Genomic DNA, 17,023 nt, shown 5'->3' on the forward strand with positions numbered 1-17,023 from the left:
AGAAGTGGTCTGTGGTCACCCCCTGCAGAACCACTCCTTTATTGGGGGTGTCTTGCTAATTGCCTATAATTTCCACCTGTTGTCTACTCCATTTGCACAACAGCATGTGAAATTTATTGTCAATCAGTGTTGCTTCCTAAGTGGACAGTTTGATTTCACAGAAGTGTGATTGACTTGGAGTTACATTGTGTTGTTTAAGTGTTCCCTTTATTTTTTTGAGCAGTGTAGTTAGTAAATAAATAAGCAAATTTGTGTATTGCTGATTCATCATGGAGACTAGGGTTCGTGCAGATTTATAGGATATTACGACGTTCAGAATTAGAATGAAATAGGAGCAAATGATTGATGGATGACAGATAGTGTATCAAGATATTCTGATATTTTTTAGTTAATTTGGGAAACAGTAACTCGTTAAATAAACTTTTCCAATGGTGCCCCAGATTACTACTTAACTAATTGTTATATGATTCATTTAATCATCGTAATAATTAAACATAGTTAATTGATTTGATAAAATAATCGTTATCGCATTAATCACAGCACCAATCAACTATCCCTTACATGAGTGTAGTTCTGTGCGTGTGCGTGCAAATGTGTGTACGTGTTATTCCAGAGGGAATCTGTTATTATGGGTGCTGTCAGACTGGGACTTGTAAAGATGGAAGAGAATAGAAGGCCTCAGTCTCTCCTAGCGACTTAGCACCATATCGCCTGGCTTTACTACCCAAACACACACTTTCAATAAACAGCACCAGTTACAGCAAGACCACATACACTGGGTGGGGAGAGAGAGAAGTGTGTGCGTGTATTCGTGTGTAGGTAGAGAGGAGTGTGTTGGCGCCTGGCTGCAGCATAAGCGTTTACCCTGTGGAGAGGGCAATTCTCCTATGTCTATGTCAATCAAACAGATTGTGACAAAGTGTATGTGTGTGTGCATGCGCGTGAATGAGCCAGTGTTTAAAACGTGCCTGAGGTCAGAGAGAGGCCTAGGCTTTCCGCGGGAGGCATGTAACCCGTGTGCGCCCTTGTTTTTCGACACGTCAGCATAAATGTATAGATTAGCACACCACACACACCTCATTAAGACAGGGCCTCCAGCCTCCTCATCCTGACAACCAGAGACCGCCCCCAGCAGCTATCCTCTAACCCCCAAGGTGAGGCCAGGGCCCTAAATAGTCCACTTGACTGCTCTACAAGGGAGTACATGTAGCTACTGTGTATTAAATACAAAAACATTTTAAGTGACATGTTTTGTGTAGGCAATAGACAAAAAAAAGACAGGAAATTCCGATGAGCAGCCCTACCCTAAGTTTTAGAGCAAACTCAGCTTATTACCTGCTACTGGTTTTAAGTATATCAACACCTTTCTTGAGTATTCAAATGGGGGTTCAAGGTCATAATGAATCTGACTCTGTGATTCGAGTGTCACGGTTGACAAATTTGCAAATTATTTATCCTATTTATATGAAAGAACTGCTTAACGGATTGGGGTGACGTTTGGTGAACATTTCATCGTCACTATAATGAAGGGGTTAATGGTAATGTGCACGGGTGAAACAAGTCATATCTGTCTATAAGAGTTATGCTGTAGGCTACTAAAAATGTCAAGAGATAGTTACATACTGGCGTTACATACTGTCATACAGCTATGGCAATGTTTGTATTGGTAGTAGTATGAGTTGGGGTTATGCCGGTTCATTGTTTAGCTAGCTACATATCTAAAAAGACTCCACTTCGGCAGGATTATTACATGATCCATCAAATTAGCTGGTGTGTCTGGGGGTGATTTACAGCCATCGATTGTATTTCATGAACATGTGTACATGTCTAGACAATAGGGACCCAGACAGTGAGGGATGGTTATAGCATTTCCTTCACATGGCCCATCAATTTAGACAAGTGTGTTGGGTGTCATCTAATAACAATTTTTTAAAATTTTATCTGGACACTTTCTGTTTTTGATATTGCTCCTATGCAAGTACTATCACTGTACCGTTTACACCTGTATACTGTGCATTTGACAAATAAACATAGATTTGATAAAGTGTGTGTTTGCCACATGGCCTTACATGTGATTCCTTAAAAAGATGGGTGGGACTAAGGTTTAAGAGGTTGTGAAGCATGCTGAATGGGTGTCGACAAATAAGAGCTCTACAGTAGGTGTACCAAAACACTCAAGGGCCATTTTTTCAAGTGGGGTTACAAGTTTATCAATTTTAAAAGCAAACCAAGCTGCTTACTTTCCTAATGTTCCTCAACTGTAGTATATTATATACCATTTTCTAGCCCTGAGACTACTTTTATTCAACGTAAAAAAAACACAATTTCAAATGTTGCTACATAATACCAAATCGAGGCAGTCGGTCACGTTTGTTCAGTGTAATTCGGTGCAAGGGTCTTCAAGTCTTTTCTTGCCCAGGGACCCCCTCCCATGCAAATTGGCGACCCAATTTACCAAGAAATTATTTGATATTGAGATAAAAGTGGCTGCATTGGACCTTTGTTTTAAGGTCAGCAAAAATGAATGGTAACACTTTATTTGGATAGTCTGTAGAGCATCTACAAATGGACTATCAGTAACTATCTACTAACCCTAAACCTTGCTTATCAACAGATAGTATGACCATCTGTAGTCCATCTACAGATCGACTACCCAAACAAAGTGTGACCAAAATAAAACTAAGTCAAGAAAGCTTACCAGCAGCAGTAAGCAAGTTGCACTTGCTGCACTGGTAACGTATTCCTGAGTGATTTTTCAAATCCTATGTCAGATACTCCAGTGAGTGTAATTGGCTCCAATTAGTGTAATATTCTCAAAATTGTTTTAATTAACCTTTATTTAACTAGGCAAGTCAGTTAAAAACAAATTGAAATTTACAATGACGGCCTACACCGGCAAAACCGTAACCCGGACAACGCTGGACCAATTGTGTGCCGCCCTATGGGACTCCCAATCACGGTAAGTTGTGATAAAGCCTGGAATCGAGCCAGGGTCTGCAGTGACACCTCTAGCAATGAGATGCAGTACCTTAGACCGCTGCGCCACTCGGGAGCCCATATTACTAGCTGAGGAATAAAGAAATAAGAAATTCAGCTTTTCTACTGTTTTGTTTATTCTGTTGCCAGCGATATTCATAAAAACATTTTTTGGGGAAAAATGCACTTATTTAAAAAATATATATTTTATATTTGAGATTCTTTAAACCCTTTGCCTTGATGACAGCTTTGCACACTCTTTGCATTCTCTCAACCAGCTTCATGAGTTAGTCACCTGGAATGCATTTCAATTAACAGGTGTGCCTTGTTAAAAGTTCATTTGTGGAATTTCTTTCCATAATGCGTTTGAGCCAATCAGTTGCGTTGTGGAAAGGTAGGGGTGGTATACAGAAGATGGCCCTAATTGGTAAAAGACCAAGTCCATATTATGGCAAGAACAGCTCAAATAAGCAAAGAGAAACGACAGTCCATCATTGCTTTAAGACATGAAGGTCAGTCAATCCGGAACATCAAGAACTTTTAAAGTTTCTTCAAGTGTAGTCGCACAAACCATCAAGCGCTATGATGAAACTGCTGAATTGCTGAAAAGAAACCACGACTAGAGGAAACCAATAAGAGACTTGCTTGGGCCAAGAAACATGAGCAATGGACATTAGACCGGTGAAAATCTGTCCTTTGTTAAAATGTGAAATTTTTGGTTACAACCGCCGTGTCTGAGACACAGAGTAGGTGAATGGAAAAGTTTTGAGAATGACACAAATATTAATTTCCAAAGTTTGCTGCTTCAGTGTTTTAGATATTTTTGTCAGATGTTACTATGGAATACTGAAGTATAATTACAAGGCTTTCATAAGTGTCAAAGGCTTTTAATGACAATGAAGTTGATGCAAAAAGTCAATATTTGCAGTGTTGACCCTTCTTTTTCAAGACCTCTGCAATCCGCCTTGGCATGCTGTCAATTAACTTCTGGGCCACATCCTGACTGATGGCAGCCCATTCTTGCATAATCCATGCTTGGAGATGTTCAGAATTTGTGGGTTTTTGTTAGTCCACACGCCTAATGAGGAATGACCACAAGTTCTCAATGGGATTAAGGTCTGGGGAATTTCCTGGCCATGGACCCAAAATATCAATGTTTTGTTCCAAGAGCCACTTAGTTATCACTTTTGCATTATGGCAACGTGCTCCATCATGCTCGAAAAGGCATTGTTCGTCACCAAACTGTTCCTGGATGGGAGTAGTTTTTTTTCCAGATGCCCCAAATCAAATTTGCATACAGTGGGGAGAACAAGTATTTGATAACCTGCAAAATCACCAGTGTTTCCTACTTACAAAGCATGTAGAGGTCTGTCATTTTTTTAATTAGAGGTACACTTCAACTGTGAGAGACGGAATCTAAAACAAAAATCCAGAAAATCACATTGTATGATTTTTAAGTAATTAATTTGCATTTTATTGCATGACATAAGTATTTGATACATCAGAAAAGCAGAACTTAATATTTGGTACAGAAACCTTTGTTTGCAATTACAGAGATCATACGTTTCCTGTAGTTATTGACCAGGTTTGCAGTCGTCCTGTCGCCTTTGCAGAAAAGCATCCCCAAAGAATGATGTTTCCACCTCCATGCTTCATGGTTGGGATGGTGTTCTTGGGGTTGTACTCATCTTTCTTCTTCCTCCAAACACGGTGAGTGGAGTTTAGACCAAAAAGCCCAATTTTTGTCTCATCAGACCACATGGCCTTCTCCCATCCCTCCTCTGGATCATCCAGATGGTCATTGGCAGAATTCAGACGGACCTGGACATGCGCTGGCTTGAGCAGGGGGACCTTGCGTGCGCTGAAGGATTTTAATCCATGATGGCATAGTGTGTTACCAATGGCTTTCTTTGAGACTGTGGTCCCAGCTCTCTTCAGGTCATTGACCAGGTCCTGCCGTGTAGTTCTGGGCTGATCCCTCACCTTCCTCATGATCATTGATGCCCCACGAGTTGAGATCTTGCATGGAGCCCCAGACCGAGGGTGATTGACCGTCATCTTGAACTTCTGCCATTTTCTAATAATTGTGCCAACAGTTGTTGCCTTCTCACCAAGCTGCTTGCCTATTGTCCTGTAGCATATCCCAGCCTTGTGCAGGTCTACAATTTTTCCCTGATGTCCTTACACAGCTCTCTGCTCTTGGCCATTGTGGAGAGGTTGGAGTCTGTTTGATTGAGTGTGTGGACAGGTGTCTTTTATACAGGTAACAAGTTCAAACAGGTGCATTTAATTCAGGTAATGAGTAGAGAACAGGAGGGCTTCTTAAAGAAAAACTAACAGGTCTGTGAGCCGGAATTCTTACTGGTTGGTAGGTGATCAAATAATTATGTCATGCAATAAAATGCAAATTAATTACTTAAAAATCATACAATGTGATTTTCTGGATTTTTGATTCTGTCTCTCACAGTTGAAGTGTACCTATGATAAAAATTACAGACCTCTACATGCTTTGTAAGTGGGAAAACCTGCAAAATCGGCAGTGTATCAAATACTTGTTCTCCCCACTGTATGCAAATTGCCATCATACAAACTTCTGACTTCAACTGTATATATACATTTTTTAAATGACCTTTGCCAATGATTGACATTTGAGGGGTCAGACTTACTGTGTAATAAGTCCATATGTTCAGTCAAAATGACTTATTTACAAATTGTCCTTCAAAGGGATGCCTTGGGATTTTGTCAATGACGCCCTTCATCTACTTCCCCAGAATCAGACGAACTCTTGGGTACCATTTATGTCTGCGTGCAGTTTGAAGGAAGTTAATTTTATACCGCTCATAGCCTACTAGACTCTGTAGCATATGCTGTGCGTGTGTGATAAAATAAATGACGACTAACAAAAATAGACACAAACCAATTTAATGCCACAAAATTATGCAAATTAACCTAATCGACCGATAAAATGTATTTACATCGACTGGTATTTCCATAATTTCTCCCAAAGAATTTGACCGGCGGCAATCTTTTATAAAATTTCTTTTTTTTTCTTGCCAAAAGCTGACAATGATCAGTTAAAGGAAACCCTGGCACACAGTCACAGTCACACAGACCGTTGCGTGCGCACCGCACACACACACCAAACACCTGAAACTACGCACACCTCTGCCTACCAAGACCAATGTGACCGCTTGCGCCACACTATTAGTGTGTTAGACACTGGAAACAGCCAAATCAACTGTCTGTGTGTGTGTGTGTGAAAATGCAGCGATTCTCTTTCTCTCAGCTTGCAGGCTGCCATACACACTGGAGACAAATACTTAAACTCTTCTGAATGGTTTCTAGAGGATTTTCTCTCCATCTCAAGATCTGGTAGTTGTACATATTAGCCTGTTGTTTACTTAGCCAGATCAGTGAGTAGAGGTGAGGCTCGCCTAAACGGAGCCAGGCTCATCTTGGAAGAGCTAAATAGTTTTGGAGAGGATTACTATAGACACGGCAGTGGGGGTAGAAGTGTGGGGTGAGGTAAAAACAGTTTAAAGGAGTGTGTGTGCTGATATAGAACTCTAACAGAGAACTGAACAGTCAGCAGAGCGGGACATAGATAGAACAGGGAGAGGGAGGGGAGTGTGTGTGTATCATTATGTGTGAGTAAGAGCGAGAGAGTACTTTCAAGTACCCCACTCAGCAGTTATCCGCAATGAAACCTCTTTCTCTCCCTCTCCTCCTTGTCCTCCTCTCCACTCTCTCCCTCCCAGCTGTGGCGTCTGCTGGTCGGCCCAGCTATTATCACTGATATCATTATTCTGGTAATAATAACAGCATCTGCATCGCAAATGACACCCTTTTCCCTACATAGTGCACTACTTCTGACCAGGGCCCAGTAGTGCATTATGTAGGGAACAGGGTGCCATTTGGGATGCAGCCCCGAGTCTTCCATAATGACAGTGTCTGACCACAGTGGAGCCAGCACACAAACTGACCTGGGTTCAGGGAAAGCTCGATGTCTGGAGCTAAGCCAGAGGTTTCAACATACTGCACGATCAGACTCGGATTAGTTTGGTTCGGCTCACACACACAGGTTCATCTGAGCACACACTCATCCATAACAGCTTGTGAATACAATCGAAACATTGTTGTCCAATGTCAATTGGAATTATTATTATTTTTTTGCTTCATGTTATTCCCAAACCGAACCAGTTGTAGCGGTTAAGTGCCTCGCACACAGGCACAACGGCAGTAAATGGTAGTTGAGATTTTGATGACAGAAACCCTCCGGTTGCCGTCTCACTGCAGTCACATTTTCCCCCCGAGGATTGGAAGCAGCAACCCTTCTACTGGCCCAATTCTGTAAACTTGAGGCTACTGCTGACCACAAGAATGACTGATATAGGTCAGTGTGCCGTAGTATAGCGTTCATAGTGTACTGTAGGTTGCGGTGTTGTTTTCAGTACCTGCGTCGGGGTCCTGGTTGAAGCGTGCGTAGTGGGTCTGCTCCAGGCTGGGGATGCAGCATTCTATGGGCACAAAGACATATGTCTCTGGGCACAGGAGGTCTGAAGGCTGGTACTGCCCCTAGAGAGAGCGACAGAGAAAGGGGTTGTTATTTTACAATACATAACATTGCAGCAAATTTTGGGGGTGGTCCCAACCGGGACTCAAACCCTGGTCCATAAAATGTTAGCCTTAGCCGTTACGCCAAAAGACACAAACAAACATAATATTGCGGCAAATTTGGGGACTGGAACCGGGACTGGAATCAGGGTGCAGCAAATATCTACCCAACACCTTACTTAATAAGTTACTACAAGAGATCTGAACATCTTGATGAAGTTGCGACAATATTTTGAGTGTTAGACATCGTTATAAACTGAACTAGACAGTGATCATCGGGAAAGACGGATGTAGAGGAAAAGGCTGAAGAGAAAGAAATCGGGAACAGGGGGAAAGAGGAGAGTGCAGCAGAACCTTAGCCCTTTGGCCTGTTATCAAAGGCCTTGAATTGATCACATGGCTCCAAACAAACACACAGATTACACTGTAAACAAGAAGGCGTCTCCAACAGGCATGCTGCACTGTCTTACACAGTCACATTGTACACACACATGCTCAAACCAAAGACACACATATATTGATAAACACACAAACAAGAGATTATGCAATAAAAAAGCAGGCGCCTCCATGAGGCCTTCTGCCACATCTCAAAACACGGACGCGCACACACACACACACACACACACACGTTCTCTCACACACACACACATTCTTTGTCACACTTCGCACACACGTTCTCTGTCACACACGCACGCACACACGTTCTCTGTCACACACGTACGCACACACGTTCTCTGTCACACACGTACGCACACACGTTCTCTGTCCCACACGTTCTGTCACACACGTTCTCTGTCCCACACGTTCTGTCACACACGTTCTCTGTCCCACACGTTCTGTCACACACGTACGCACACACGTTCTCTGTCACACACGTACGCACACACGTTCTCTGTCACACACGTACGCACACACGTTCTCTGTCACACACGTACGCACACACGTTCTCTGTCACACACGTACGCACACACGTTCTCTGTCACACACGTACGCACACACGTTCTCTGTCACACACGTACGCACACACGTTCTGTCACACACGTACGCACACGTTCTCTGTCACACACACGTTCTGTCACACACGTACGCACACACGTTCGCACACACGTTCGCACACACACGTTCGCACACACACGTTCGCACACACACGTTCGCACACACACGTTCGCACACACACACACACACAGCCTCCATTTGGTGCCAAATGAATACAACCCCGGACACGTAACCCACGATGGGGACAAACAGGGTCACCAGGGCCAGCTGAAGGGGATGTGTTAGGGAGTTAACTTATCCTGGTGCCAACAGATGAATAGAGTGGTAGTGGCATTGCAGTGGACACGCTACACACCCACTGACATTCTCTGACTGTCAACCGTCACAGACATTCTTACACTTCACCACAACTACTCTATGGGTTCCCTCATCATCGCTCAGCAAAAGCACACCTCCACATGTTTCTCTCACATGCACACACACCTTCACCCCAACACTGGACCTCTTGAAAACAGCCGTGGGCACGGATGAGTGAAGGGACACGAGGAGAGAGGGATGGGATGGAGTGAGTCATAGATAGAGTGAGTAAGCCACAGTTACACTCTGTAGCACCAGAATACTTCCTAATCAGAGAGAGAGTGAACCAACGTGTAAGGACAGGCTTCTCTCTGTACTCTCCTATACCATGGCAAGAAACAGACACAGAATGACATGGAATTTATGCAGGGCAATATAAAAAGGTCTATGTCTGTGTCCCAATTAGCACAATATCTTTCCTATATAGTGGACTATATCGGGAATAGGGTGCCATTTGGAAAGCAGACCATTAGTAGAGTATTTTAGGCCTATTTCTATGCCCCAGTCCAAACCTTAGCCCAGAATAACATGCCTGTGCCTTTAAAGATTTGTGTGATGAAAAAAAGGTAAAAGATGTAGAGGGCCTATATAACCAAAAATAACAGGAGACAGGAGGCTCATAGCCCAGTCAGAGAACTCAGCACTTATCCAAAAAGGAAAAAGGAGGAATAGAACACCGGTGTGTGTGAGAGCGCGAGAGAGAGAGGTCTGGCCACTATCTGTGAGTCAGAGAGAGAGGTCTGGCCACTATCTGTGAGTCTGTTCCCTTTCCTTATTGGACTGGAGTGTTGGCCTGAGCTCACCACCACAAGGTGTTTCTCTTCTCCTTCCTCACTCCCTCTCATCTAACCCTCATTATTTTTCACTGTCACTCTTTCCCCCCCATCCTCAGTGTCTTCTCTCTCCTCTACAGCTTTCCTAGGTTGGCTTTAAGGCTCTCTCTTACCTCAGTTACAAATTACTTTTACAGAGTTTGCCTGGCCAGCAGATATGCCAGGGATGCATTGGTGTGACCACCATTTGCCTCATGCAGTGTGACATCTCATTCACAAAAAGTTGGTCAGGCTGATGATTGTGGCCTGTGGAATGTTGTCCCACTCTTCAATGGCTGGGTGAAGTTGTTGGATTTGGCGGTACCTGGAACACGCTGTCGTACACACTCAGAGCATTCCAAACATGCTCAATGGGTGACATGTCTGGTGAGTGTGCAGGCCATGGAAGAACTGGGACATTTTCAGCTTCTAGGAATTGCGTACAGATCCTTGCGACATGCGGCATTATCATGCTGAAACATAAGGTGATGGCGGCGGATTAATGTCACGAAATGGGCCTCAAGATTTCGTCACAGTATCTCTATGCATTCAAATTGCCATCGATAAAAATGAATGCAGGCCGATTTAAACGGTATTGACGGTTACTTTATTTTCACAACAGTCTTCATCCAAAACCGTCAGTTACACCGTTATTCAATTACCGTCATAGTACTGCATGTTTTAGCTGCACAGCTAGGGCTAACTATTGCTCAGAAGTTTGTTAGTAATCTATTCCCTTACAATGCTGGACTGACTGGCTCCACCAATGACTACAAAACTGTCTGGATCACTAATGTCATTCTGGCGCTATGAATAGGTCTTTGCTTAATGAGTATATTGAAGTGTATTGCAAAAATATTAAAATAAACAGTCAGGGAACTTCAGGAAAATTAGTTTGGGCAAGTAAACAATTGAAAAATACAATTACACACTATCACACGGACTTAGGCTACATTCGTATAAACAGACAAAAATGGCAGCCTCCAGCTATGTCGGCTCTTGAGCACACAAAGTGAGGCTGACCCTAGTACAGGGTGGTGTTCAAAGAGCAACAAATGGAAGACAACAGACTGAAGCAATATGCCGCCGATAGACATGGTCTAAGCAACTTTGCAGTATTGTTCTATTTTTCACCTTATTAGCTCATAACGTCCTTTGCATTATTACATACAGCAGGAAAAAATGTATGTTAGATCAGCGGTAACTCACCACCATTTCGACCAGAAATATGACTTTCCTAATTTGGATCCTTTGTTCATGCCCCCCCCAAGGCAAGTCTACCTATCCCAGAGACTGCTGCAAGACGCTGCCAGCTGAGAAGAGATATTCAGAGTGGAATTTTAGTCCGACTCATGAGGCGTGCATACCACCCACTTTCAGAGAATATTACTCGCTAATGAACAATCGCTGGACAATAAAGTAGACAAGCTCAGGGTGAGGATCTCCTTCCAGATAGACATCAGGGAGAGTAAAACTACCTCACGGAATCATGGCTCTTACCGGATATATTGTCAGAGTCCATACAGCCAGCTGGGTTCTCAGTACGTTGCACAGACAGGAATAAAGCACTCTCTGTAAAAAAGAAAGGCGGAGGAGTGTGTTTCATGATAAACTACTCATGGTGTGATTGTGGTAATGTACAGGAAGTCAAGTAATTTTGTTCATCTGACCTGGAAATACCTCACAATCAAATGCTGACCGCATTACCTCCCGAGAGAATTCGGTCAACGTCACAGCCGTGCATATTCCCCCTCAAGCCGATACCACGACTACACTGGACGTTGTACAAACCACATATCCTGAGGCCACATTTATTGTAGCTGGCGATGTTATATCAACATCGCCTGCGCCACTCGTGCTTCAAAAAAAAACTCTAGACCATTGCTACTCTACCTTCTGGGACAGCTACAAAGCCCTCACTTTGGCAAATCAAATCACACCCCTTCCTATAGGCAGAAATGCAAACAGGAAGTACCCGTGGTAAGGTCAGGTCAACACTGGCCTGATCAATCGGTATCTTCAAGATTGTTTTGATCACGCGAACTGGGATATGTTCCAGATTGAGAATAACATTGACGTATACACTGGCATAGTGACTGAGTTAATCAGGAAATGTCCTTACTTTGACATTTAAAACCTATCCAAACCAAAAACCGTGGATAGATGGCAGCATTCACGCAAAACTGAAAATGCGAACAACTGCAAAACCTCAGTAGAGAGACAAAGTGGCGTCACAAATCAACTGCTCAGACACGAGACGCAGGTAGCAGGGATTCCAGACAATCGGATTATAAAGGGAAAACCAGCCGGGGACACCAACGTCTTGCTCCTGGACAAGCTAAACACCTTCACCGCCTTGAGGGAAACACAGTGCCGCCAACACTGGCCACCACATGCTACGTGGACTGCGAGCTCTCGTTCCCCGTGGCGGTCGTGAGTAAGACATTTAAACGTGTTAACCCTTGTAAGGCTCCCGGCCCAGATGCCATCCGAAGCCGCGTCCTGAGAGCATGCGCAGACCAGCTGCCTGGAGTGTTGACGGACATTTTCAATCTCTCCCTATTCCAGTCTGTTGTCCCCAGTTGCTTCATGTACCCAAAAAAGTGAAGGTAACTGAACTAAATGACTACTACTACTCCCTTCTGTCATCATGAAGTGCTTTGAGAGGCTAGTTAAGGATAATATCACCTCCACCTTACCCGGCACCCTAGACCCACTGCAATTAGCATTTCGCCCCAATAGACCCACGAATGAGGCAATCTACATCGCAATGCACACTGCCCGATCCCAACTGGACAAAAGGAATACCTATCTCAGAATGCTGTTCAATGAATACAGCTCAGCCTTCAACAATAGAGTACCTTCCAAGCTCATCATTAAGCTCGGGCCCTGGGTTTGAACCCCGCCCTGGGCAACTGGGTCCTGGAATTCCTGACTGGCCGCCCCCAGGTGGTAAAGGTAGGCAACAACAATTCAATCACCACAAGCTACGGCCTGTTTACCCTGTTACCATCCAGAAGGCGAGGTCAGTACAGGTGCATCAAAGCTGGTAATGAGAGACTGAGAAACAGCTTCTATCTCAAGGCCATCGGACTGTTAAATAACCAGCCCCAGCCAGGTACCCGGCCCTGAACTTTAGTCATTGTCACTAGACGGCCACCACCCAGTTACTCTACCATGCACCTCAGAGGCTGCTGCCCCATGTACACCTAGTCATGGAACACTGGTCAATTTAAATAATATACAGTTTACATACGGTTTAACTCACTTCATATGTATATACTGTATTCTAGTCAAGGCCAGTCCTACTTAAGTATTGCTGAACACAGAGGTCGACTGATTAATCGGAATGGCCAATTTCAAGTTTTCACAACAAATCGGTAATCGGCATTTTTGGACACCGATCACGGCCGATTACGTTGTACTCCACGAGGAGACTACGTGGCAAGCTGACTACCTGTTTTGCGAGTGCAGCAAGGAGCCAAGGTAAGGTGCTAGCTAGCATTAAACGTATCTTATAAAAACAATCAATCTTAACATAATCACTAGTTAACTACACATGGTTGATGATATTACTAGTTTATCTAGCTTGTCCTGCGTTGCATATAATCGATGCGGTGCATGTTAATTTATCATTGAATCATAGCCTACTTCAAACGGTTATTTAACCATTGCATTCGTGAAAAAAGCACTGTCGTTGCACCAATGTGTACCTAACCATAAACATCAATGCCTTTCTTAAAATCAATACACAAGTATATATTTTTAAACCTGCATATTTAGTTAATATTGCCGGCTAACATTAATTTATTTTAACTAGTGAAATTGTGTCACTTCTCTTGCGTTCTGTGCAACAGAGTCAGGCTATATGCAGCAGTTTGGGCCACCTGGCTCGTTGCAAACTGTGTGAAGAGCAACTTCGCCAAACGGGGGATGATTTAACAAAAGCGCATTTGTGAAACAAGCACAATCGTTGCATGAATGTACCTAACCATAAACATCAATGCCTTTCTTAAAATTAATACACAGAGGTATATTTTTTAAACCTGCATATTTAGTTAAACTTAGGGCTGAAATCCCATTAACGGGATCGATATGACAACAGCCAGTGAAAGTGCAGGGCGCCAAATTCAAAACAACAAATCTCATAATTAAAATTCCTCAAACATACAAGTATCTTACACCATTTTAAAGGTAATCTTTAATCCCACCACAGTGTCCGATTTCAAATAGGCTTTACAGTGAAAGCACCACAAACGATTATGTTAGGTCAGAGCCAAGTCACAGAAAAAAAGCAATTTTTCCAGCCAAAGAGGAGTCACAAAAATCAGAAATAGAGATAGAATTAATCACTAAACTTTGATGATTTTCATCAGATGACACTCATAGGACTTCATGTTACACAATACATGTATGTTTTGTTCAATAAAGTTCATATAAAAAAATCTCAGTATACATTGGCACGTTATATTCAGTAGTTCCAAAAACATCTGGTGATTTTGCAGAGCCACATCAATTTACAGAAATACTCATTATAAATGTTGATGAAAATACATGGAAATATAGATAAACTTATCCTTAACCTCTTGGTGTTAGGGGGCAGTATTTTCATTTTTGGGAAAAAAAATGTTCCCGTTTTAAACAGGATATTTTGTCAGGAAAAGATGCTAGAATATGCATATAATTGACAGCTTTGGATAGAAAACACTAACGTTTCCAAAACTGTAAAGATATTGTCTGTGAGTATAACAGAACTGATGTTGCAGGCGAAAGCCTGAGAAAAATCCAATCCGGAAGTGCCCCAGGTTTTGAAAGCGTTGCGTTCCAATGACTCCCTATTCAGCTGTGAATGTACCATCAACAAGCTTACGCTTTCTACGTATTCCCCAAGATGTCTACAGCATTGTGACGTAGTTTTACGCATTTCTGTTGAAGATTAGCCGTAGGCAGCCACATTGCGTAAGTGGTCACATGGTGGCTCCGAGAGAGATTCTCGCGTAAAATACAGGAGGTAGCCATTATTCCAATCGGTCCTAGTGAAAAACGAATTGTCCCGACGGATATATTATCGAATAGATATTAGAAAAACACCTTGAGGATGGATTCTAAACAACGTTTGCCATGTTTCTGTCGATACTATGGAGCTAATTTGGAATATTTTTTCGGCGTTGTGGTGACCGCAATTTCCGGGCGATTTCTCAGCCAAACGTGAAGAACAAACAAAGCTATTTCGCCTACAAAAATAATATTTTTGGGAGAAAAAAAAATTAACTTTGGATGTTTTAACCTGGTAGACAGCCAAAGTTCAAAGGTAAACGATTTATTTTGATTGCTTTTCTGATTTCCGTGACAAGTTTGCCTGCTGCTAGCAAAACATAATGCTATGCTAGGCTATGATAAACTTAGACAAATGCATATTTTGAAAATCTGAGATTACAGGGTGATTAACAAAAGGCTAAACTGTGTTCCAATATATTTCACTTGTGATTTTCATGAACAGGAATATTTTCTAGGAAGATTTGTCCGTTGCGTTATGCTAATTAGTGTCAGATGATGACAACGGTCCCGTTCACTGGGTAGGGGTGTCACTACAGGTTAATGCAACCGCTGTGTCAGATTTCAAAAAAGCTTTACAGAAAAAGCAAACCATGCAATAATCTGAGTACGGCGCTCAGAGAACCAACAAGCCAAAAAGATATCTGCCATATTGTAGAGTCAACAGAAGTCAGAAATGACATGATAAATATACACTTACCTTTGATGATCTTCCAGGAATCCCAGTTCCACAATAAATGTTTGATTTGTTCGATAATGTCCATCATTTATGTCCAAATAGCTACTTTCCTTAGTGCGTTTGGTAAACAAATCAAAACTCACGAAGCGCGTTCACTAGTTGCAGACGAAATGTCAAGAAGTTCCGTTACAGTCCGTAGAAACATGTCAAACGATGTATAGAATCATTCTTTAGGATGTTTTTAACATAAATCTTCAATAATGTTCCAACCGGAGAATTCCTTTGTCTTCAGAAAAGAGCTACCTCTCGTGAATGCACGTGACCAGCTCGTGGCTGCTGGCAGACCTCTGACTCACTCCCCTCTCACTCAGCCCCCCTTCACAGTAGGAGCCTCAAACAAGTTTCTAAAGACGGGTGACATCTAGTGGAAGCCTTAGGAAGTTACGTAATTATGACATAACATTGAAGGTTGTACAATGCAACAGGAATATTTAGACTTGGATGCCACCCGTTAGATAAAATACGGAACGGTTCCGTATTTCACTGAAAGAATAAACGTTTTCTTTTCTAAATGAGTTTCCGGATTTGACCATATTAATGACCTAAGGCTCGTATTTGTGTGTTATTATGTTATAATTAAGTCTGTGATTTGATATTTGATAGAGCAGTCTGAGCGGTGGTAGGCAGCAGCAGGCTTGTAAGCATTCATTCAAACAGCACTTTTGTGCTTCAAGCATTGAGCTGTTTATGACTTCAAGCCTATCAACTCCCGTGATTATTCTGGTGTAACCGATGTGAAATGGCTAGCTAGTTAGCTGGGCGCGCACTAATAGCGTTTCAATCGGTGACGTAACTCGCTTTGAGACCTTGAAGTAGTTGTTCCCCTTGCTCTGCAAGGGCCGCGGCTTTTGTGGAGCGATGGGTAATAATGCTTCGAGGGTGGCTGTTGTCGATGTCTTCCTGGTTCGAGCCCAGGCGAGGAGAAGGACGGAAGCTATACTTTTACACTGGCAATACTAAAGTGCCTATAAGAACATCCAATAGTCAAAGGTTAATGAAATACAAATGGTATAGAGAGAAATAGTCCTATAATAACTACAACCTAAAACTTCTTACCTGAGAATATTGGAGACTCATGTTAAAAGAAACCACTAGCTTTCATATGTTTTCATGTTCTGAGCAAGGAACTTAAACGTTAGCTTTTTTTACATGGCACATATTGCACTTTTACTTTCTTCTCCAACACTTTGTTTTTGCATTATTTAAACCAAATTGAACATATTTCATTATTTATTTGAGGCTAAATTGATTTTATTGATGTATTATATTAAGTTAAAATAAAAGTGTTCATTCAGTATTGTTGTAATTGTCATTATTACAAATAAAATTCCCCAAAAACTTCCGATTAATCGGTATCGGCTTTTTTGGTCCTCCAATAATCGGTATCAGCGTTGAAAAATCATAATCGGTCGACCTCTAATTACTGCACAAATATTTTCATGTCTCTCCAGAGATGTCCGATCGGGTTCAAGTC

General features: G+C 42.4%; 1 protein-coding gene across 4 annotated transcripts in view; it reads right to left on the minus strand.

The window, feature by feature from the left end:
• ate1 (arginyltransferase 1) overlaps positions 1 to 17,023 on the minus strand; it is a 186,290-nt gene that overhangs the window by 30,040 nt on the left and 139,227 nt on the right. For all 4 annotated transcript variants that reach the window (XM_036980814.2, XM_036980807.2, XM_036980801.2 and 1 more), the window contains one exon: positions 7,431 to 7,551. In XM_036980814.2, coding sequence (XP_036836709.1) covers positions 7,431 to 7,551 — 121 coding nt within the window. The remainder of the gene's footprint in view (positions 1 to 7,430; positions 7,552 to 17,023) is intronic.

Source organism: Oncorhynchus mykiss, chromosome 1 (assembly GCF_057628025.1).
Source record: "Oncorhynchus mykiss isolate SJ-2025 chromosome 1, ASM5762802v1, whole genome shotgun sequence".
NCBI classification, from domain to species: Eukaryota; Metazoa; Chordata; class Actinopteri; order Salmoniformes; family Salmonidae; genus Oncorhynchus; species Oncorhynchus mykiss.